The sequence below is a fragment of the Phoca vitulina genome, unplaced genomic scaffold (assembly GCF_004348235.1).
Source record: "Phoca vitulina isolate PV1807 unplaced genomic scaffold, GSC_HSeal_1.0 scaffold11, whole genome shotgun sequence".
In the NCBI taxonomy this organism is placed as follows: domain Eukaryota; kingdom Metazoa; phylum Chordata; class Mammalia; order Carnivora; family Phocidae; genus Phoca; species Phoca vitulina.
Genome location: NW_022589714.1, coordinates 39784964 through 39801700, shown reverse-complemented (window position 1 = coordinate 39801700; position 16737 = coordinate 39784964). Strand labels below are relative to the sequence as shown.

At 41.0% G+C, this 16737-nt stretch overlaps 1 protein-coding gene across 4 annotated transcripts in view; it reads right to left on the bottom strand.

Annotated features, from left to right (window-relative positions):
* Positions 1 to 16737, bottom strand: part of ZNF318 (zinc finger protein 318) — a 44435-nt gene that overhangs the window by 5113 nt on the left and 22585 nt on the right. Inside the window, exons 8-11 of one of the 4 annotated variants that reach the window (XR_004300195.1) lie at positions 16307 to 16406; positions 15216 to 15334; positions 10858 to 14919; positions 6101 to 6251 (exon numbers count right to left, since the gene is read on the bottom strand). Coding sequence is in view for 1 of the 4 variants with exons in the window: in XM_032409778.1 (XP_032265669.1) it covers positions 11590 to 14919; positions 15216 to 15334; positions 16307 to 16406 (3549 nt within the window). In the remaining 3 variants the exon portion in view is untranslated. Of the gene's footprint in view, positions 1 to 4850; positions 6252 to 8825; positions 14920 to 15215; positions 15335 to 16306; positions 16407 to 16737 lie in introns of those variants that run through there. The other 3 variants (XR_004300194.1, XR_004300196.1, XM_032409778.1) reach the window with 3 other exon arrangements.

Below are 16737 nucleotides of genomic sequence, written 5' to 3'. Positions count from 1 at the left end.
TGTTTCTTCCTCTCCCACTCCCCCTGCTTGTGTTCCCTCTCTCCTGTCTCTCTCTCTGTCAAATAAATAAATTAAAAAAAAAAAATCTTAAAAAAAAAAAAAGACTGAAATCATACAAAGTATCTTCTCCAACCACAACAGAATCATGCTAAAAATCAACAACAGAAGGAAAACTGGAAAATTCTCAAAATGTGGAAATTGAACAACACACTCTTAAATAACCAATGGGTCGGGACGCCTGGGTGGCTCAGTCGGTTAAGCGTCTGCCTTCGGCTCAGGTCATGATCCCAGGGTCCTGGGATCGAGTCCCGCATCGGGCTCCCTGCTCTGCGGGGAGCCTGCTTCTCCCTCTGCCTCTGTCTCTCTCTCTCTCTGTCTCTCATGAATAAATAAATAAAATCTTTAAAAAAAAAAAATTAAATAACCAATGGGTCGAAGAAGAACTCACAAGAAAATGATAAAATACTTTGAGATGGATGAAAATAAAAATACAACATATCAAAACACATGGGATGCAGTGAAAACAGTGCTAAGAGGGAAATTACAGCTATGAACATTTAAAAAAAAAAGATCTCAAATCAATAACCTAACTTTACACCTTGAGGAACTAGAAAAAAAAAGAGCCAACTAAACTAAAAGATAGTAGGAGGAAAGAAATAAAGATTACAGCGGAGATGAACAATAGAATCAACGCAACCAAGAGTTGGTACTTTGAAAAGACTGACAAAATTGGCAAAATTTCAGCTAAATTAAAAAAAAAAAAAACTTTAGCTAAATTTACTTAGAAAAAAAGAAGATGCCAGTAACTAAAATCAGAAATGAAAGGACATTACTACTGACCTTACAGAAATAAGAAAGCATTATAATACTATGAAAAATTGTATGATTAAGTAGAAACCAGACAAGGATGTCACTTTTACCACTGCTTTTTTTTTTTTAAGATTTTATTTACTCATTTGACAGAGAGAGAGGGAACACAAGCAGGGGGAGTGGGAGAGGGAGAAGAAGGCTTCCTGCTGAGCAGGGAGCCCGATGTGGGGCTCGATCCCAGGACTCTGGGATCATGACCTGAGCCGAAGGCAGACACTTAACCACTGAGCCACCCAGGCGCCCCTTTACCACTGCTTTTAAACACTGCACTGGAAGTTCTAGCTAAAGCGATTAGGGAAGAAAAAGAAATAAAAGGTATCCAAATTGGAAAGGGGGAGGTAAAACTATCTCTATTCTCAAATGACATGATCTTATAATATACAAAATATATATTATATATATAAAGAATCCACACACACACAAAACTAGAAGAAATTAACAAGATCAGCAAAGTTTCAGGATATAAGATCAACTCATTAAAGTAAATTGTGTTTCTATACACCTGCAATAGGAAATTAAGAATCAATTCCATTTACAATAGCATACAAAAGAATAAAACACATAGGAATAAATTTATTTTTTTTAAGATTTTTTTTTTTTAAATTTATTTGACAGAGAGAGACACAGCAAGAGAGGGAACACAAGCAGGGGAGTGGGAGAGGGAGAAGCAGGCTTCCCGGGGAGCAGGGAGCCCGATGTGGGGCTTGATCCCAGGACCCTGAGATCACAACCTGAGCTGAAGGCAGACACTTAGCCAGCTGAGCCACCCAGGCGCCCCAGGAATAAATTTAGCCAGGACATGAAAGACATACATAAAACTACAAAATACTGCTGAAAGATATTAAAGAAGACCTAATAAACAAAAAGGCATCTATGTTCATGGATTGGAAGATCTAATATTGTCAAAATGGTAATGCTATCCAAAGTGATCTACAGATCTAAAACAATCCCTATCAAAATTCCAATGACCCTTTTTGCAGAAATGAAAAGCCAATCTTCAAATTCATATGAAATGCAAGGGGGCCCAAACAGCAGAACAATCTTAAAGAAGAACAAAGTTGGAAGACTCACACTTCTCAATTTCAAAACTTACTACAAAACTACAGTGATCAAAATAGAGTACTGGCATTAGGATGACATATAAGCCAATGGAATAGAACTGAGAGTCCAGAAATAAATCCATACATCAATAGCCAATCAATTTCCAACAAGAATGCCTAGACCATTCAATGTAGAAAAAACAGTCTCTTTAACAAATGTCCTGGAACAACTGTACTTCCACATACAAAAGAATGCAGTTGGACCCCTACCTCACATTATATACAAAAATTAACTCAAAACAGGTCAACAACCTAAACATAAGAGCTAAAACTAAAAAATTCTTAGAAGAAAACACAGGGATAAATCTTCATGGTTTTAGATTTGGCAATAGTTTCTTAAATATTATGCCAGAACCACAAGTAATAAAAGAAAAAATGGATAAATTGGACTTAATCAAAATTAAAATCTTTTGTGCATCGATATTATGAAGAAAGTGAAAAGACAACATATAGCATGGGGAAAATACCTTAAATCATATATCTGATAAAGGTCTAGTATCCAGGGGCGCCTGGGTGGCTCAGTCGTTAAGCGTCTGCCTTCGGCTCAGGTCGTGATCCCAGGTCCTGGGATGGAGCCCCGCATCGGGCTCCCTGCTCGGCGGGAAGCCTGCTTCTCCCTCTCCCACTCCCCCTGCTTGTGTTCCCTCTCTCACTGTGTCTCTCTCTGTCAAATAAATAAATAAAATCTTTAAAAAAAAAAAAGGTCTAGTATCCAGAATATATAGAGTCCTTACAATTGTAGAACAAAAAGACAACCCAATTAAAAAATGAGCAAAGGACTCGAGTAGACATTTCTCTAAAAAGATATATAAAATGCCAAAAAGCACATGAAAAGATGCTCAATATAATTAGTTATCAAGGAAAGGTAAATCAAAACCACAATGAAACAGTAGGATGGCTATAATATATATAAAAAAGAAATTAACAAGTGTTATGAATATGGAGAAATTGGAACCATTGTACATTGCTGAAAGGGATGTAAAATGATAAAGGTGCTGTGGAAAAGTTTGGCAGTTCCTCAAAAAGTTAAACATAAAATAATCATATGACTTAGCAATTCCACTTCTAGTTATATTCTGAAAAGAAGTGAAAACAGGTACTCAAACACATACTTATTCATGAATGTTCACAGCAGTACTATTCACAATAGCTAAAAGGTCGAGATAACCCAAATGTCCATCAATGAATGAATGGATAAACAAATTGCGGCATACACATACAATGGAATATTATTCAGCCATGCTACAACATGGATTAACCTCAAAAACATTATGCTAAGTGAAAGAAGCCAGACAGAAAAGGTCACATATCCTAGGACTCCATTTATGTGAAATAACCAGAATATGTACATCATAGAGACAGAAAGCAGACTGGTAATTGCCAGGGGCTGCAGGGAGGTAGGAATGAGAACTAACCGCTTAACAGACACAAGGTTTTATTTTGGGGTGATGAAAAGGTTTTGGAACTAGACAGAGGTAATGGTTACAACATTGTAAATATACCAAATGTCACTTGTTTATTTTAAAGTGGTTATTTTGTTACGTGAATTTCACCTCCTTAAAAAACAAAAATAAAAACAAAACCACAATACCTGAGATAGCAGTCAGAAAAGTGATTACATTTTGGGCAAGTAGTGACTGGAAGAGGACGCGAGAAGGGCTTCAGGGTTGTTGGTCATATTTTATTTTTTGATTTGGGTGCTGGTTACCCAGGTGTGGTCATTCTGTTAAAATCTTGGGGCTGAACAATTGTGATGTGTGTACTTTTGTTTTTTATATGGACCTTGTACTTTAAAATAAAACTTTACTTTTAAAAAGTTAAAGAGTTACCATATGACCCAGGATATACCCAAGAGGACTGAAAAACTTCTGTCCACAGGAACACTTGTATACAAATTTTCACATTCACAGCAGCATTATTCATGATAGCCCAAAAGTGGAAATAACTCAAAATTCCTCAACTAGTAGAGACACAAAATGTGGTATATTCATGCAGAATATTATTCAACTATAAAATACAGTGAAGTACTGACACATGGTACAACATGATGAATGAACCTTGAAAACACGTTAAACGAAAGAAGCCGGACACAAAAGACCACACATTGTATGATTCCATTTATACGAATTTCCCAGAATAGGTAAATCCACAGAGATGGAAAGCAGATTGGTGACTGCCAGCAGCTTTGGGGTAGGGAATAATTGGGAGTGTCTGCTAATGGGTATGTTCTTCTTTAGGGGGGGTGGTAGATATGTTCTGGAATTAGATAGTGGTGATAGCTGCACGATCTTGAAGATACGAAAAATCACTGGATTTTACACTTATTTTAAAAAAAGATTTTATTTATTCATTTGAGAGAGCGAGAGAAAGAGAGCATGAGCAGGGGAGGGGCAGAGGGAGAGGGAGAAGCAGGCTCCCCGCTAAGCAGGAGGCCCCATGTGGGACTTGATCCCAGAAACCTGGGATCATGACCTGAGCTGAAGGCAGACGCTTAACTGACTGAGCCACCCAGGTACCCTGGATTTTACACTTTAAAATGGTGAATCTTATGTTACAAGAAATTTAATGTTATATGAAATATATTTCAATAAAAAAGATCTTTTTTTTTTTTAAGATTTTATTTATTTGACGCAGAGAGAGAGAGAGATTACAAGTGGGGGAGGCAGAGGGAGAGGGAGAAGCAGGCTCTCCACCGAGCAGGGAGCCCGATGCGGGGCTCAATCCCAGGACCCCGGGATCATGACCCGAGCTGAAGGCAGACACTCAACCAACTGAGCCACCCAGGTGCCCCTCAATAAAAAAGATCTTAAATACTTTTATAATATATGTGAACTCTAGCATATTAAATAAAAGAAGTTCAAAGGGAAAATATTACTCTGGAAATGTTCCCTTTCCCCCTGCCCATCCCTCAGATCAGCACATCTTGGAGGTGGACCTCAGATACCACTGGAGAATGGGGGTAGGTGAGTCGCAGTTGGGAATGAAAACTGTGACCAACAGCCCTGATTGTCCCTGAGCAGAGGAATGTGGTAGCTGATGAGAAACAGACCTTGGGCTAGAGCAAGGGAGAGAAAGTCAAAAGCGGTGGTGACAAAGTGTTGGCAGCCCTGGCCCCAGAACGCTTTCCATTGCTTCATCCACAGGGTTGATGCCTTAGGAATGAGTAGTCCTTAACTGATTTCAGCCTCAACAGCCAGAGGCCCTGAGATACTTCTTAACCCTTAACTCCTTACTTCTTACTCTTTTGATGGCTCTGGTTGGGTATTATGCAGTTCTTTGTACTTGTAGTATTATGAGTAGTTCCAAAACCTACCCAAACTATAGATTTATTTGGGTAGACCTCTGGGACTCTAAAAATGCCTGGATTTACAAATCAGGAACAAAAGTAGGCTAACAGTTTTAAGGGTAAATCTGGATCAGGGGCAGCTCAGATTTAAATGAATCTCAGAGTTTAAAGGACTTAAGGGTCAGCTAAATTTTATTTGATTTTTGTTCTCATCCTCCACAGTCCCAAAATGCAAAAAGGAGTAAATGAAACACCTGCTGGTATTTTAGATAGAGAGGAAGAGGTTTCCTTGGTAGTAAGAAATGATGCTTGCCTGCTTCTGCGTGCCAGATGTTTCAATGTGTATAGGAGAGATAGTAAGACTGAATGGAAACTGGTAGACAGCTGTCCTGAAGTCTGAAATCCCAGGATTTTTCAAACACCACCTTTGTGGTTGTCTCCCCTTCCTTCCACCTCTTTTGTCTACTCATACCCCACTCCTCTAAGGACATAGCCAATTTTTACCTTGATTCTTATATGGACCAGTAATGAAACTGAAATAGTAGATGTTCTACTTGCTGGGAACACTGGGGCCCAGGCTCCAGGAGGGATGAGAAGATCTGAAAGCCACAGCTTTAACATAAGTATCATGGTACAAAATGAGAGATGGAAGTTAGGAGATAAAATTGAGACGAGGAGTGGCAAGCTTAAAATATACATCTCTATGCCTATCCTTATCTTGTTCCTCTTCTACTGCTACAAAGATACAGACATACATATACAACATTTGCTCACCCAACTCGCCATTTGCTGGCAGCTGAGGGCCTTCTCCACAACCCATCCCTGTTCCGGCAGCCATACCTACCTTCCGGAAGTCAGACCCTGGAGGTGACTGCCTACTGACCCCAGGGTGCTCATTATTTCTTTGGTCTCTGTGGCTTCTATCCCTGCCTCCCTGAGGCAAAGATGTCTTCTGCAGTCCTTCCTTCTGGAAATCTGGACTTCAGCAACTGCTCCTGAAAAGAAAGGGAGAGAGGTAGGCAAGAGTCAGTAAATGTCTTCATAGTCATCGTTGTATAGGTAGGCTATAGGAGAGCTGAATAGCAGTTTAGCAGGGACAGAGCATCAGAGAGAAGATGAAAAAAAATAATACCTCAATATGGTTGATTTTGCCTCTTTGCAATCCTTCTCTATACCCTCTATCATGTAACTCTGCCTCTCCTTTCACCCTGCTTACTCACTTCCCTTAAACATTTGGAAATGCATTTCCATTGCTTTCTACAAAATATTTTCTCTCCTGATCCTCCACAAGTGGAATGAACAAAAGCCTGTAAAGTTTTTAATCTATACATCTAGAAACAAATAATCTTCTACTCTCTTGCATGCAACAAAGACTTTGTGATATCTTTTTGTGTACCTGCATTAAAGGTAAAGCTCTGTGAAGACAGGCAGTTTGATTTATAGAATTTCACGTCCAAATGCTTGTACACTTGGAAATGTATAACCAGCTGAACAGAAGTAGGGGCAAGAGATAGGGAAGAGGAAGAGAGAAAAAAAGAAAAGAATAATATTCTTCAAGAATGGAGATTGAATGAATGTTGCCCAGCCTTGATGGGAATAGAGGAATTTAGGGAGTCTTGCGGGAAAAGCAGCAGGACCTATTTGCAATGGTAGAAAACTGATGAGCGGAGTGACAAGAGATGCGTTGAGTAGGAGACACACACTTTAAAAAAAAAAACCCACACTATTTTTTAATATACAAAAGTACACAAAAGGAAAAAAATAAACCCTGGTCTATAATTCCACAGCACCAGATAACCCTTACTGACATAAAATTACATATTTTACATGTGTGTACATATTTTATATGTGCATGAAATATTTAATTTTAACCAACTGAGCCACCCAGGCATCCCTTTTTCTTTTTTTTTTTTTTTTGAAATATTTAATTTTAAATGCATTTTATGGTCAGGATGTTGAAACAAAAAATACAAAATAAAAAATGAAAGCATTTCTCCTCCTCCTACCAACAGCAACTGTTTTTGCTTTTTTTTTTGTTTCCTTCCGGAAATCAAACTGGCAGCTTGATTTAGGGTTCTGATGAGGTGACAAGAGGATGTTGGGCCAAATCAGAGGTCTAGGGTTTGACTGACTGATTTCAACATGCCTACAAAATCTGGCTGGAAGGAGAAAGGTAGCCATCTAAATATCAAAGTTCCCAAAGCCTTTGATTGCTAACTCTAAGGTCAGTTTACCCCCATTCCCAACCTCAGTTTTTCTTCCAGGAGCTTCAGGGGCAATGTGTCCCCCTCCTGGCCTGACACCACTATTTCAGACTGCTGCTGAAATGGAGGCCAATGACAGCCTTGATATGCACTCCCTGCCATAGACAGTGCTTTGTATACAAAGATCCAGGACAGAAGCAGGATAGTTGGCTTCTGGAGCACTAAGTATCCAACAAATACAATCAGCAACTTGCAGCTTTTACCCACTAAATTGCTGAGTATTCACAGTCAATAAAAAATAGCTACTATTACCACATTGATTCTTTTAACAAATTTTTATTGAGCACTCTATGTGTGTCAGGCAACTGTGCACTGGGAATACAATGAAAAAACAGTAAGCAAAGAGACTTCCTGCTCTCGAGAGTTTATAATCTAGTTGTGGGGAGAGGGATATATTGATCAAATAAACACATAAATGTAAAATTAAAACCACATTGTTACAGTGAAAACATACATGGTCCTTTCAAAGTGTATAAGGGTTATGGGCAAATCAGCATGGCAGTGTTTTTTTTTTAATGATAGATTTTCATTATCAGTTCAACTGCTTGGCTTATCAATGAATACTGCAAGTGTATACATAATTTTTTTGGTTAAAAATTACACAAACATTATAATAAAATTCAACTCTATATAAAGAAATGTGTTCACAATCACAAACTCTTTTCATCTGTCCATGTTCTCACAAAATTGTTAATAAATGACCTTGCTTAGGTTCTTTCTTGCCCCAGGCTTGGTAGGTATGTTTTGTTAATGTGAGAACCAAGGTTTATGAATATATATTTTTAAGTAAGCTCTAGGCCCAATGTGGGGCTTGAACTCATGACCCCGGTATCGAGAGTCCCATGCTCTACCAACTGAGCCAGCCAGGCACCCTAGGAATATATTTTTAAAAACCCATCTCACTTTCTTTGTAGGCTGTCTCCTCTCTAAACCTGCCTTCACCTTTTTCTTTTTAACAAATACACTTAATGTCCCTGTTGGATGCCTGTATCTATATGTCCAACCCTCCCCGCCCCTCAACACCTTACCATTCTTCTTCAGTCCTTGAACCTAGCAGCCTGATAAATGAACATATGTCCTGGCATGCTTTGATACCAAACCATTAGATAACCTTTTGACTTTTACATTTTTTTTTAGAGAGATGGAGCTGTATTAGGTACAATGGGAATACTTACCAGAAAGGTTAAGAGTCTTATATGCCCTGAAGCTAGCTGTGAATAGTAGATGGTTTATGAAGCAAGAGGTCTCCATTCACAAAGCCAAAGGGATTTCTGGGGGGGGGGGGGTTATTTACACAACTTAGGCAAAATTAGGTGTTTGCCCAAATTTAAACCTAACTGCTGAGGATGTATTCTCACAGTTGAGGGAGTCTAATAAAAACTTTCTGATGTTTGCAGAATTTTAAAGTAGTTATAGATGATACCGTAAGCGACATGTAAAGATTAGGGCCCCCTCCTTGCCTTTATCTCCAAAGGTGAACATTTATTCAGTGCTGTGATAGTACTGAATAAAAAGAAACAGGTCCTACCTTTAGGTGCTGGCAACTGGGTTACAGTTCTGCCTTTCCTTTCACAGGGCTTCTCTGGAAAGCTAGATCCCACTGATCAAAGAGGGATCACACTTTCAGCCCAGACTAAACGCTCTCCCTCTACTATTTCAAGGCAGATATACAGAATGCCATTGCTTCTTACAAGTAAGCATTCATTATTCTAGAAAAAGCCTGAAGTTATCAAGAGAATACAAGAGTAATAGATCAAAGTACTCCAGCCCCAGCTACTTAAATTAGTTCTGTACTTCCTAGATTTTGCCTCTTCCCTTCCCTACCCTACCCTTCCCAAGAGTCCCCCGCTTAACCTAAAGAGTAAGATTCTGACTCCCTCAGAGAAGGAATAAGGGTACAAGTGAGATCTGAAGAAGACTAACCCCTCCCCACTCTAAACCCACCCATCTCTCCCCAAAGGGAGGTGAACTATCAGTAACAACTGGCATTTTAAACTTGTACGTTCTCTGAATTCCTGTAGATAGGCTGCTAGAATAGGGAGGGAGTAGCTCTCCAGAAAAACAAATATATTTCTGAAGCTCATCTGGGTTTACATTTGTCTAAAGGGCAGCTTCTAAGTCACTCTATGGTTTCCGGGCCAGAAAACTGCCTAAAAAGCAGGCCTAGGAGGACTACTCAGGATGGTATGATCCTGGACATATTTGGGGCTGAGATGGAGACAATGATCCTCATTTTAAAGAAGGAAAAAAAAAATCCCTGTGGCACAGTGAGGTGAAGTAACTTGTCCAAAATCACAGCAAGGCAAATGGCTGAGGAACATTCACGGACTGAACTCTCCCAAGTATGTCTCTTTCCACAACATGATGAGCAACAGAGGCCAGGACATGTTCTAAATAGACATTAGTCAAGGCTCTAGAAAAACTAAATGGCCTCCCCAAAGTCAACATAGGATTCTGCAGCTCTGCACCCAAATTAACAGGGAAAAAAGAATTCTTAGGGAAAAAGACCAACTTTGCATTATTTTTGAGTGGGGAGAAGACAAGACTCTGAAGCCTCTGTTGAGCCAGGTTATAAATTTCTGCCAACAAAGGAAACCGGGACAGAGATTAGGAAATCTGAGGACTAAGCTCTCTGATCCCTAAGGACGCCCTCAGCAAGAACATGAATATTCTTGGGGGAGTTCAGCTTCCAGAGTAGCATAGGGAAGCCGACATAAGGGTGTATGAAAAGCTTCACAATAAGAAGATGCCAAAACCAGACCACTGTCGCCTACTCACTACCCATCTGGGCAGCACTGGGGCATAGATAACATAACTTCACAATCTGACATGAAGAAAGTAGCCCCAACAAGTGGGGAAAAAGAAACTGGGAGGGAGGAGATAGACAACAGGACAGCAGGAGTTCATTTTTCTAGTTTTCCTGTGGAGTTCAAATGTGTGTGGTTTCAAAACAAAAATCCAGAAAGAAACATGAGGTTGATGCATTTATTCCAAGGAATTAACACGTTAAAAATAAAATTAAACTTGTCCAAGCCAACTCATAAATTCTTTAATCTTTTGAACAAAATGTACAACCCAAAACATCACACTATGGTGGAAATAATTTGGGAAAGGGAGAGGTAGAGGAAGGGAATACATATGGATTGTGGAACAGAGAATGAGTCCAATCCCAAAACAAGTTTCAGCTCTTCTACCTCTTCAGAACAGAAATGGCTGCTAAACAATTTAACACAAAGTGTTACTGGATCACAATACAATGAACAAAAGGCCATTTCAAAAATAAAAGTGACCCAAAAAGCGTATCTGCACCTGGCATTCAGCCATGAATCAGCCTTACCGATTTGTCGTCTTCCAAAAGTGAACCTGCTAGATTTTCTTCCATGTTTATTGAGGCCATTTCCAAACAGGTTTGTGGGTTAGCAGGACCATCTCAAGCAAAGGCAACAGAATAAAGAAGTACGGGGTTGACATGGCACAAGGAAGTAAACAGTAAACAAAAGAGCTACTCACGCTGCATTTCAAACAATGTTAAGGCAGGCCCATCCAAATGGAAGCCTAAGAGATGAACAATCCTTCCTTCATTAGTAGTTTTCCATTTCAGCAGGCTTTCTGGTGTTTCTCCCAGAGATCCATCAGCTGCCCAGGAAATTGGGTAGGAATACAACATAGCAATTGGAGAAGTCAGCTCTGTCTCCCTCCTCCCCCATATTCCAGAAATGGTAGAGTCAAAGCCAAAATACAATCAAAGCACACTATGTGGTGAGCCAGACAGACATTTGATTTTAATGACAATGTAGGAGAAAGTAAATTGGAAAAAAAAATAATAATAACAGAAAATACTTTTGTACAGATATGTATAGAAGTTATGATTGATTTGTCTGGTATCTTATGAAAAAAAAAACGGAAAAGAGGTAAACTTTTTGGCTTCCACGAACATTTACTGTAAGATGTTGACTGCATTTCTTGGTGTAGGTTCCAGATGAGATAGCCAACTAGTCCTGGATCACCTGGGCACCTGATTTCTAGAAGCCAATTTGATTCATCCACAAGTAGCTCTGGATGTGTATTCTTAGTCATGAACACTGGATGCTGTGTGGTCCTGGGTGGCAGCAACTGGAGCTTCTTGTGCAGGTATTTCCTGAGGGACCATATTGCCTCCAACTACTTGCTCCCTTGTAGGGGACCCTGAAGCCAGAGATCTTACCAAATTCAAAGGGTGGTCACTGTCCTCATCTACTTGAGGAATTGCTAGCTGTGTTATGGACACTTTCGGTATTTCTAGCTGTAGTGGGCCCATCTCCAGGGAACTACACTCAGGAGGGTCACCTGGCTCAGACAGAGGAGAACATAACTTCTCTTTTTGAACTCCAGGTGTCCGTGTAACAAATTCAACAAGGTCTGGAAGGCAAGGAGACGGCCCAAGGCCTGCAGGGTTAATTGTTTCCGATTCCAATCGGAGTGAATCTTGTTTCTCTAATTGAGAAGTTTCTTCTACTTCCTCAGGCATCATTCCTCCTGCTAATAGGTCAAGTGCTTGGTGTGTTCCCTCTAGGCTCCCCAAGCCAAGGTCAACATTTTCTATAGGAAGTCCAGTTTTTAAAATGTTAGGAGTGATCCTTCCACTTCTGGGATTAGATGAGTTTTGTTCACCCGCTGCTCCAAAGTTAAGCACCAGGGTTTTGGGAGAATCTAATGGAAACTCAGAAAAGGATGGGATTGGTTCCAAGTCAGTGAGAGTGGAGGGATTACATCCTATAGGTGACATAGAATTTTCTTCACGTACTTTCTGAGACAGGGCAGTTGGGGATCTATGTGCTTGGTCTACCCGAGTATTGCAGAAATCAACACCCATATCCCCCAGGCTCCCCAGGGCAGCAAGCTCTTCTACTTTTAAGTCTGTAACTTCAAAGTCTTCTAAGGCCTTGCTTTCTATTGTCACAGTTAATTCTGAATGGACATCTTGTAGCTCCAGGGCTTCTGTTTCTGGTTTCTCTGGGCTCTCCCAGGTCTCTGACTTCTTATTCTCATCCCAAACAGCCAGCTCATAAATCCTTTTACCTTGAAAGTCTTTTGATCTTTCTCTCTTGAGTTTGAGGCTTCTGTAACTAGTTCTGGAAGCTGATTCTGGAGCTGAATTTTCTAGCCACTCTTCACTACCAGCTGAAACTCCTTGCTCCCGTGCACTATCTGTTAAACACATATCTGATCTGGCTGGGGACTGCAGAAGCAATTCTGGGGCAGAAATTTTCACAGGTACATCTTGTGGGTTCTGGAGTAAAGACCTAGCTTCTGACGGAAATGAGTCTATTTTTGCTTTTGTGGAAGAAAGAGCCTGTGCACTCAAGTCAATCACTATTTTACTTTGAGTTTCACTTCCTGTCATCAATTTCTTGGACTGTTCAGCCCTTTTGTCAGTCATTTGTAACTTGGGCTGTTCTATTTCTCCCTCCCATGCACATCTGTTCCCACGGTTCAAATTAGAATCCTCTATGCTATTGGGCCCAACACGGATACCTGTTCCCTCTCCTACCATCCCCTCAGAAAGCTTTGGTCTCTTTTCTTTTAGTTCAACGTTTGCCTCTACCTCACTTTCCCCACAACCCTTAGATTTGTGGAGCTCTTGGCTTTCCTCTTCCTGGTTACCAGATTCCGTAAGGTGAGTTTCTACCAAATTCTGAGATTCCATGATATGGCAGTGTATATCTGACAGCTGAGGGCCTGGCTCTACACCTGGTGGCCCTGGCTCTCCCAGCTCAAGTTCAATTTTTCCACCTGGAGATATATCCTTATTAGCATCACTCTGGAAGGAGCTACAAGTCCACATGGCCAAAGTGTCTGTCTTTGGGGTAACAGTTTCATAAGGCCTGCTTTGGCACAACCTTGTCAGAGGCTGTAGGAAGCCGTAGCTACCACCTCTGCTCTTTGAGTCTGTGCATTCTACAACTGACCATTTCCCTAGAGACACCAGAGTTTTTGCAATGGGCTTTTCAGGGTTGCTGACTAAAGGAGCAGAGTTCAAACTTCTATCTGGAGGCAACTCCTCTTGGGATGCACTGTTGTTCAAAGTAGAAGTGGAAGGGGTATCTGAACTTTCGACTCTAGAGAGATTGCTGTTTTCCCCATTGGCCAATAGACCACCACTCAGCTTAGTCTCAGGGGCCCCCTTTCCACCACTACTGTAGAATATATCATACAGGTCCTTAGCATTGGCTGTGGCTAAGCATGAATTTCGCTTTTCCAATTTTTTGGCTTGTTCACTGAACACACTTGAGAGGGGAGGTGGAGGACGCACTAACACAGAGAAAAGGGTCTGGTCCCTGTCACTCTCACTCACCCCAGGAGCCGTCTCATCAGAAGGAATGGCAGCTGGCTGTGCTGAGGCCATGATGGCTACTGGCAACACAGGATTCAAAATGTTAGGACCCAGGAAGCCAGGGCTGAGAGTGTGAGATACGGCTGGGTTTGATTTGACCGGTGCCAAGACAGCATTTGCTTGAGCAGGAGATGGGGAAGCTAGATGAGGTATAACTGGGGGCGGCGGAGGTGGTGGTGGAGGGGGTGGTGGAGGAGGTGGTAGCATTTGCTCAGGTATATGGGATGGCTCATTCTTTTCAGCCAGTACCATTTTTTCCTCTGGAGACCCTTTTAGAATCACCTCTTCCCCTCCAAATGCTTTGGAGATGATGTCAGGAGGCAAGAGGAGATCAGCTGAAGACTCTTTAACCACTGGCAGAGGCTTAGCGGTAGTTCCAGAAGACTTGATGGATAGAAAGGTGTTAAGAGGAGCTGGCTTGCTCACTGTGGCTGAACCTGACTTGCGGAGTACTGTGGATGGGATCGGCAGGTTGGGTCGGATCTTAGTCTGGGTTGAAGTTGTCACAACAGGCATCCACGGGCTAGTATGTGCAACAACCGTTTTCCCAGAGAGCTTGATTTTGATGGGCTTTGCCTTCCCAGCCTCAGCCTTGCCATCCTCTTTGTCCTTACTGTTTTCTACAACCTCTTCCTTGGGAATACTTGTGGCCATTGAACTTTTTTCCTCTTCTTTCTCTGGCTTCTTCCAGCTGAATTTCCCGAAAGAGGAAGACGTTGGTGATTCTTTCTTTACCTCTTCCTTTAATTGGAGTTTGATGTTACCCTTCCTTTTACTTTCAGCCTTTTCAGGGGAGTTCCCACCCTCAGAGAGTTGGTCCTCTAGTTCTTCAGAGACTTTGTCATCCTCTTTTACTTCCTTCATGACCTTTGCCTTTTTTTCTTTCTTTTCTTCCTTTGGTTTCTCACTAAGTTTACGCTTTAGCTCACTCTGTCGTCGCCGTTCTGTCTCTAGGACCACAGCCAAGCCAGCTTGGCGGTCCAGATTCCGCCGCTCCTCATACAATGGGTTTTCAACCACATATTTCTGGGAAGAGAAAAGATAAAGGCTCAACAACTGGTCAAAATACAGTAAGAAAGAAAATCTTGGCCCTGTTACTGTTGGAATTCAATTGGTAGAAACCCTTAAAGTAAGAGTTATCTTCTTCAAGGATACAGATGGTTCTACCAGGTCAGCATCTCTTAATAGGACTGAAGAGACCTTCCTAGTAATTACATGGAATTTAAAGTATTAATGAGTTTTTCTGACTCTGAAGTTGTTTGACAAAGTCAAAAGGATTACTGTAGAAAGTGGAAAACTCCACAACTACTACAAAGACCAACCTTGTATTTCTCATTGTGCTGGTGACCCTTCACATGTTGCTCTCCAGAAATTGGATCCCCCAAAAATTCCTCACAGAGCTGGCAGTAATATCCAGTGATGGGAATCAGAAACTCAGAACCTGGAAGAAGAAGTCAAGAAAATAAGTCATTTCCACCCAGGATGTCAGTAAAGGAAATCCCACTTCCCCTTTGCAATAAAAAAGTCAACGGTATACAGGACCTTACCCACTTTCAAGTCAGAAGTAGCATTTAGATGAATCTAAATGGCACAGTCTTTCCAATTTAAAACTTGAAACTCAGGACCTCTAGCCCTTCCCCCTCTTGGGAACATTACCTAGTTAATTCAGGAGTTTCCTGTGCCAGACTCAGTTCTGTTGTTGATGCTCCTCAAACTCCAACTACCACTAAGCATTGTAGGAAATTTAAAAACTATACTCCCAAATAGCTCAGTACCATTTGTATGAGGATCTCTCATGCTGGTATTAAATACTCAGGAATCTACCTTCTATAAATTAGCACTGACTACTTAACGAAGGTAAGAAATTGAGAAGTATAAAGACAAACTTTCTACTTCTCAACCTACCCCCAATAACAACTATTCAAAAATATTTTATAGTTCTCAGGTGAAAAAGCAGTTAAATTACTATACCTTTTATTGTTCTTTTACCTGGATTTCAAATAAATAAGATTTTGGTACATAAGTCAGTGACAAAAAAAGTTATATATACACTAAAAAAAAAATTTTTTTTAAGTAGGCTCCACGCCCAGTATGGGGCTTGAACTCATGACCCCAAGATCAAGAGTTGCACGCTCTGCCGGCTGGGTCAGCGAGGCATCCCTCAGTTATATTTTAAAGTGGGTATGTATATGTTTAACAGTTGTTAGAATTTTGGCCATATGGGTGGAGATCATTTTTGTCGTATAGATCTCTTTATTTCTTCAGGATCTATTTTGCACATAGAAGGCATTCTTACACCTTTGTTAACAAAATGGTTATGTCTCACCCTATGCTGCTTCCTAGCACCTTAGTTCAGGGGACTCTTATTTGGCTAAATGTAAGGAAACTACAAAGGAGGCAGGGGGGATCATACCTTTTGCAGGAACAGTTATCTTGTCAGTTCGCTTTACAGCATCTTGCTTGGCCTCACTCTGGGTCTTTGAAGCCCAAGGTCTGTTGTAGGGATCCAGTGTCTATTTGCAAGAGGCAGAGGCGCTCACACAACAGCACTAAAACTCAATGACCCACTTTTCTCTTTTTCTCCCCCACACCAGGGGGGACCAGAAACCCCCAGCTACCCACCCCCACCCCCTCTGCCAACTGTTTAAACGGAAATCACCTGTGGAAAAGGTAAACACATGTTAGAGCAAGTACTAGCAACGGATAAAATGAAACAAATAATCAGGTACTCAAGGAATCAAAAGAGGCAGAAGCCTCACTTACACTTGTCATGGTGTTTAGTTACAGGCAGGTCCCCTGGACTGAGTCCTGGGGATGGTGTCTCCTTTGTTGGTATCTCTTGGC